Below are 7500 nucleotides of genomic sequence, written 5' to 3'. Positions count from 1 at the left end.
TGTGTGTGTGTGTGTGTGTGTGTGTGTCTGTGTATGTGCTCATACGTAGATACACATATGGAATTAAGAAAATACTTTCATCGACACTGAGAATGTAAACAGGAAGGAAACCATCAAGTATGACTTTGCATTCTGTATCCCTATCATTTTCCAGAGTCATTCGTACTAGGAAGCAAAATTTTGATTGTGTGACCGATAATGGTTATACCTCTTGTCCCACTAAGCGATTAAACATAATGTTTTTCGTTGCATTAACTGCATTTCCACGTATCCTTACGTTCCTGGCCTATACGTTCTATATTTTGGTATTGCAGCACAATAAGAAAAGTGATAAGTTGATATGATAACGTCTACCAATAAATTTAATAAACCATGATACTTTGGATAAAGCTTCGGGAAATGTAAATTCAGGAGATACAACTTTTAATTCCATCTAATGTAATGTCAGCTATATTCTATATCTTTTATACATCAGTGTTTAGTTTCATCTACATTTAAGAGCCATTGTAGATATATAGTTACCAGACAGAGGTGTGTGTGTGTGTGTGTGTGTGTGTGTGTGTGTGTGTGTGTGTGTGTGTGTGTTTATTTATATAATATATGTATATATATATATATATATATATATATATATATATAATGCATATATATACACATCATATATATATATATATATATATATATATATATATATATCTATATATATATATGTATATATACACACACGCGCACACATATTCATATATGTAACTGTATATCTATATCTATTCCTATCTATATATATGTATGTATGTATATATGCATATATGCGTATGTGTATGTATATGTGTATATGTGTGTGTGTATGCTGTACAAGGTTAAAGGAATATAATTTAGGTATAAATGTTATGTCTACCAATAAATTTAATAAACCATGATACTTGGGATTAAGCTTCGGGAAATGAGAATTAGCAGATAATTCTCATATATTTTTGAGTATATATGCACACGTAGAGTGGAGTTTAAATAGCCCATGCAAATAAAAATAGAATGAGAATGCCATGAGTGATGATAAGAGTTAAAAAATCTCTGTATAAGTCAGTCATAAAGTTGTTAGTAAAGTGTTCCTTGACAACTCGCCATGTTCTTTCTGAAGATCCATGTATAAGAATGACGATGTGCTGAGATCAGTACCAAGCCCCGAGAGCGGTCTGGTTTCATGTTTTTTTCTGAACGCGTCTTGTTTGAAAGCTGAGTCATGCTATTAGACTTCATGTGTAAGTTTTAAGTCAGAGCACGTAGGTGACTTCCCCGTGTTATTTCTAATGATGGAATGGAGTTTCTACTGTCTTTCTTTTCAGTTTAAATGTGTCTATTTCATAAGACATATATGGATGAATTGTTCTTCAGAATTCTTTTCTTATTGTTGATAATCCCTCGCACGAACACCATCCCATGTGTAACCCGTGAATGCGGCTGGTTGCTGGAAGTAAATGGCAACAGTAACTCTTCCCAAAAGGAAACCAACGTCACGTCAACTCCAGATTGTATGTTCACCCAGTGTATTTTCCAGACCCATGATACGTCTTTATATCTGTTACCGTTGTAGCGTTTATAATCGATAGTGTTTATTATCTTCATAAAGGAATGGCCATATCTATAATCACTGCATTGTATAGAATTGATTATAACAGTCATAATTATCCGTTTTCTTTCTCGCCGTTCATTCAGTACTTCCTTAAAGATCGTTTCGTTATTTCAGCTTTCATATCTATACGCTTTAATTTTTCTGTTCACTTTTTTCTTTCCCTCTTTTCACTTTCCCCTTCCTTTCACTCCTCCTGACAAAGCATATTTGCTTTACCTACTTCGTTCTGTTCCAACTAATCCTCTATTCGAAGACTTCCTTACTATCGGCGTCATATTTTCCCCTCATTTCTTATCATTTTATGGTATTATCCCCACGTTCAAAATCATTTCATACCTAAGGGACGATAATAGGCTAATGGTTTAAAGATATTTCACGTTATTCCAGAATTATATAAACCCTGTAAATTGTTTTTTTTGTTTTATAACAATCTCAAGTCTCGGTTTCAGTTCGCTCTTTTCACTTTTTTCTCTCTTGAAATTACAAAACGAAAGACTTTTCTTTCAGTTCTCCCCTTCGTCTTGCCACTTTTGGATAAATTCATTTGCTGATTCATACTTTCTTCTACCCGTAAAATGATACCAGTTTTGTTGTTACGTACAGCTATTCCACACTCCAACACGCAGTCGTTTGAAGCGTCTGTTACTGGGAATGTTATATCTGTCTTTTCGAGATAATGATTCGCTGTTTCATATATCGTAGCTAACCTTGATGCTGTAGTATAACATGAATTACCCTTTCTGAATATGTATATCATAATCTTGGATATGCAATTTGAAAGTAAAGAGCATTTATGACTATATACGAAGAAGTTGGATATGCTCATCTGTAACATAAAATAATCCAAAGTTATTGACAAGGAAATGTATAAATAGAGCACCGGTATGTAAGATCAGCTAACCATCCAATCATGTAATAAAGTCTATATATTCACTTTCTCTTAAATGTACAGTTTCCTATCAAAATGCCTTGTAATGCGGAAACAGTTACTCCAGTCTTCTTTGAACGATGGTATATAAAATCGAGAGTGTTTTAGACAGCCAGCGTCTTTAATCATGAAACTCCAGGTGAGTTGCGTCTCTTCGGTTATGCGTTATACTTGTTTTGAAAGAGTTACGCAAGTCTCTCTCTCTCTCTCTCTCTCTCTCTCTCTCTCTCTCTCTCTCTCTCTCTCTCTCTCTCTCTCTCTCTCTCTCTCTCTCTCTCTCTCTTTCTCTCTCTCTCTCTCTATCATTATAGATATATCCTTCCACATTAAAAAAAAACTTATATAACTAAATTAGATGTAAAATGATCTGGAAACACTATTACGACTATATCACTCGATCTAGATGCATGAGCTCATACTATCTCGCACTTACAGATTATCGTCGCAGTACTTATTGCTCTAGCGTATGCTGTGCCTAAAAGGTACAGTTTTCCTTCGCCTGTATTCCTCAATGATCGCGGACTCTCATACGGTTCTGGACATGGAGGTTGCAAAGAAGGTGAAATGTTACACGTGGATGGAACCTGTGTCGTCCCCGTTGTACTTCGAAATGTTTTTATTTACGGTTCCTCTAAGCATCGTTAGGAAACCCTCGGATCGCCTATTGTTACAACAACAAGAGTATATCTCAATAAACCTTTGACAAGTACGCCTTAATCAAATGGGCACACGTAACAGTATCTATCCCAAATGGAAAACGTACACCCTAACCAAGAAACATGGTATGTAAAGAAGTAATCTACCATTTACTTATTCGTCTATGCAAATCTATAAATACCTCTCGCCATTTAATAATGTGAATTTGTATATCATAATATAGTTATAAACGGTCTAAATTATGGTTTACATGGCAATTTATAGAACTTATACAATAATAATCGTTATAAATAAACATCTTTTGTGATATAATAAGCTGCTGTCCATATACTATTGTTAACATGATTTATAAATAAAAAGTAAACGTTAAGAGTGATATCTATTACCTTTTGAGGAAATGTACAAAATTAGGTGTGCATTTTGTTAAACATTTTCACACATACACAAACACGTATACACATATATGCACACGCACACATATGTAGTTATCATAGGCGTATAAGTATCATACATGCCCATGAAATCAGTTCTGTAACCCTTATGTAAGCTGTGAGTAAATTAAAATGGTGCTATAATATATTTTCATTTTCAGTAATATCAAGGAGGAAAAAAAAGATCATATGTATGCATATATACATACATATTTATTCACCCACCCACCTACACACATATATATTATCAGACATGAGCTGACGAACCACCTGACGACTGTGACCTCCCACTCGTTGTCCGTATAACTGCTGCCGCGACCTTAGATAGTTTAAATCTACCCGACGCTGCGTTGATGTTATTCTCCTTCGCGATGTAAGCAGCTCCCATAATTTTTCTTTTCTGCCTCTCCATGGACTATTTTCGCTTCCTTCCAATTGGGTAGATGTCCAGTTTCATCTATATGTACGACCATGGCGTTGGAAGTCCTATGGTGACGGATGTCAGCTCGATGTTCGCTGATCCTGGTTCTGAAACCACGGCCTGTATCACCAAAGTATGCTGTATCGCATCTGCTGCAGGATATGCGATATACAGCACTGTTAGGGTTGCTTTCGGGCTGCTTCTTGTCCCGCATCATGTCATGTATCTTTTTCCCGGATGTGCTGGCGATTCTCAATGTATTGCCAAAGTATCTGCTGATCGCCTGGGAAATGTTAAACGGCGGTAGTACGAGAAAATCATTAGAAGAAAGTGCAGGGTTTGATCTTGTGAGTGTACTATCCGCCTTCTTTCTGAGGTTTAGTAGGATGCCTCTGGGATATTTATGTTTCATGAAGGAATTAATTATATAGGCAACCTCATCCTCAAGAAATTCGGGGCTGCAGATACTCAGTGCTCTGAAGAAGAAGCCGATTACAACGCCAGATTTTGTTTTGTTGCTGTGGGCGGAGTAGTAATGGATATAATCATCTTTATTTGTAGGCTTCCTGTATACAGAGAAACGTAGGCTGTTGTCACCCCGATGGATCAGAGTGTCCAAGAAAGGTAATTTATGATTCTCTTCCTCCTCTACGGTAAACTGGATTTTCTCGTGGACGGAGTTAAGTTGCGTCAGTGTATGTTGTAAGCACGACCTTCTGGGGACAGCGTCTCCATGGACACACACACACAAACATACACACACATATATATATAGCTATCTATCTATCTTTCTCTCTCTATATAAACACACATCTCTCTCTCTCTATCTCTCTCTCTCTCTCTCTCTCTCTCTCTCTATATATATATATATATATATATATACATATATATATACGCAGCAAGTGATTTTCCTTTCGGGAATCTTAATTTTATCAGGGCGAGTAACACCAGCGTAGCTACGAACATCTTATCATTTCAAACGTTTCGAAATTTCTAACTTCATCCTCAGTGCTAGAAAACAGATTAAAAGAACCATAAACATAAGCAAAAATTTTAAGAAATTACAACATGGAGTAAAAAAATTGATTAAAACAACAGTAAAACAGGCTATATATGTATAGATATATACATATATTTATATATATACATATATACATTAAGTGTATATATATATACAATACATATATATATGTATATATGTATATATATATGTATTTACATACATATGCATATATATACAGTATATATACATATATATATATAAATATATATATATATATGTAAATAAATATCTATCTATATCTCTCTCTATATATATATAAATATATACATATTCAGTGTATATATAAATATATATATGTATATATATACACACCCATATGTGTATGTTTATATAAGTGAATAGTTACACACACACACACACACACACACACACACCCACATATATATACATATATATATATATATATATATATATATATATATATATATATATATGAAATGATAAGATGTTCGTAGCTACGCTGGTGTTACTCTCCCTGATAAAATTAAGATTCCCGAAAAGAAAAAAAAAAAAATATATATATATATATACACACATACATACATATGTGTATGTATATACATATATATGTGTGTATATATGTATATATATATGTATATATACATACATACATATATATGTGTATGTATATACATATATATGTATATATATATATATATGTATATATATATATATATATATATATATAATATAGATGTGCCTATACTTTTCATGTATATTATATATATATATATATATATATATATATATATATATGTATATGTATATATATATATATATGTATATGTATATATATATATATATATATATATATATATATATATATATATATATATATATGTGTGTGTGTGTGTGTGTGTGTGTGTGTATGTGTGTACATATATATATACATATATATATTCATATATAGAGAGAAAGATAAAGAGGTGTGTGTATATATACGTACATACATATAATATTTAAATGTCTATTAATTTTCCATGTATGTTATATATACACACATGTATATATATATATATATATATATATATATATATATATATATATATATATATATACATATATATATACACACATATATATGAATATATAAATGTATATATATATATATATATATATATATATATATATATATGTGTGTGTGTGTGTGTGTGTGTGTGTGTGTGTGTGTGTGTGTGTGTAAATATATATATATAAATGAATAAAAAAAAATATATATATATACATATTTACATACGTATATATGGATATATATAAATATATATATATATATGTATATATATATATATATATATATATATATATATATATATATATATATATATATATATATGTGTGTGTGTGTGTGTGTGTGTGTGTGTGTGTGTGTGTGTGTAATATAACTGATATCCCCATTTATATTTCTGTCTATCTATATCTATTTATATACCAATTTTTCCATATGTATATATGAAATAACAAACAAAAATCTATCCATACTTTCTTTGGCGCGCATTTTTTGGGGGATTGTATCTTACAATAGTGACAAACCAATTTGCTGCTTAAGTTTGTAGATCATTCTTTGGCGGTGAGGGTCAAGGGGAGGGTCGGGGTCTGGGGCTACGAATGTGTATATAAGACGTTCAACCTCTAGCTAGGTATCAGATCCCAAAATGAAGCTTTTGGTGAGTGTTACTTCCTGAGATCATATTTCTAAAATGTGAAATTCTGTTTCTATCATTAATGAAGATAACTGGCTCGAAATGAAACATGAAAAGTGAAAAATTGAGTATCATACCATCTAATCTAGACTTTAAAAATATATATTTTTCAGATCCTCGCAACTTTCGCCATATTGGCGGGCGCGACGCCTGACAGATACAGTCCGCCTTCAGCTGGTGGAGGGGGAGGATTCTCCGGAGGAAGTGGAGGATCTTCCGGTGGCAGAGGATTTTCTGGAGGAGGTGGAGGATTCTCTGGAGGAAGTAGAGGATTTTCCGGAGGAGGATTCTCAGGTGGTGGAGGTGGTAGTGGAGGATCTGGATATGGAGGAGGAGGATGCAATGCGGGAGAGGTTCTTCATGTTGATGGTTCCTGTGTCGTTCCCATAATTTCACGGAACGTATTTGTTTATGACGCTCCTGAACAGCAGGAAGAAAGTGGTCCACCGCCAAGTATTCCTCCCCCAAGAATCGACCATAACATCCTATTTGTCCGCGTTCCTGAGAAGGGAGCAGCGCCTGAGCCAATCATCGTTCCTCCACCAAGGCAACAGAGCGTGGTGTACGTCCTGAACAAGGACGATGGAGGAGGAGGACAGCAAGTGATCGAAGTGACAGTTCCTCCACCGTCCAACCCTGAGGTTTACTTCGTCAACTATGCTGAAGGAGATAA

The 7500-nt window shown here is 33.7% G+C and overlaps 1 protein-coding gene across 1 annotated transcript in view; it reads left to right on the top strand.

The window, feature by feature from the left end:
* The first annotated feature begins 3609 nt into the window (after nucleotides 1-3609).
* The window catches only part of LOC125038031 (guanyl-specific ribonuclease pgl-1-like), a 4255-nt gene continuing 364 nt past the window's right edge, over nucleotides 3610-7500 (top strand). Inside the window, exons 1-3 of the mRNA XM_047631267.1 lie at nucleotides 3610-3623; nucleotides 6941-7133; nucleotides 7256-7500. The exon at nucleotides 7256-7500 is cut by the window's right edge and continues 364 nt beyond it. Of these exons, the coding sequence (XP_047487223.1) occupies nucleotides 3610-3623; nucleotides 6941-7133; nucleotides 7256-7500 (452 nt within the window). The remainder of the gene's footprint in view (nucleotides 3624-6940; nucleotides 7134-7255) is intronic.

Source organism: Penaeus chinensis, chromosome 24, assembly GCF_019202785.1.
Source record: "Penaeus chinensis breed Huanghai No. 1 chromosome 24, ASM1920278v2, whole genome shotgun sequence".
NCBI classification, from domain to species: domain Eukaryota; kingdom Metazoa; phylum Arthropoda; class Malacostraca; order Decapoda; family Penaeidae; genus Penaeus; species Penaeus chinensis.
This window is presented reverse-complemented; position numbering and strand designations above follow the sequence as displayed.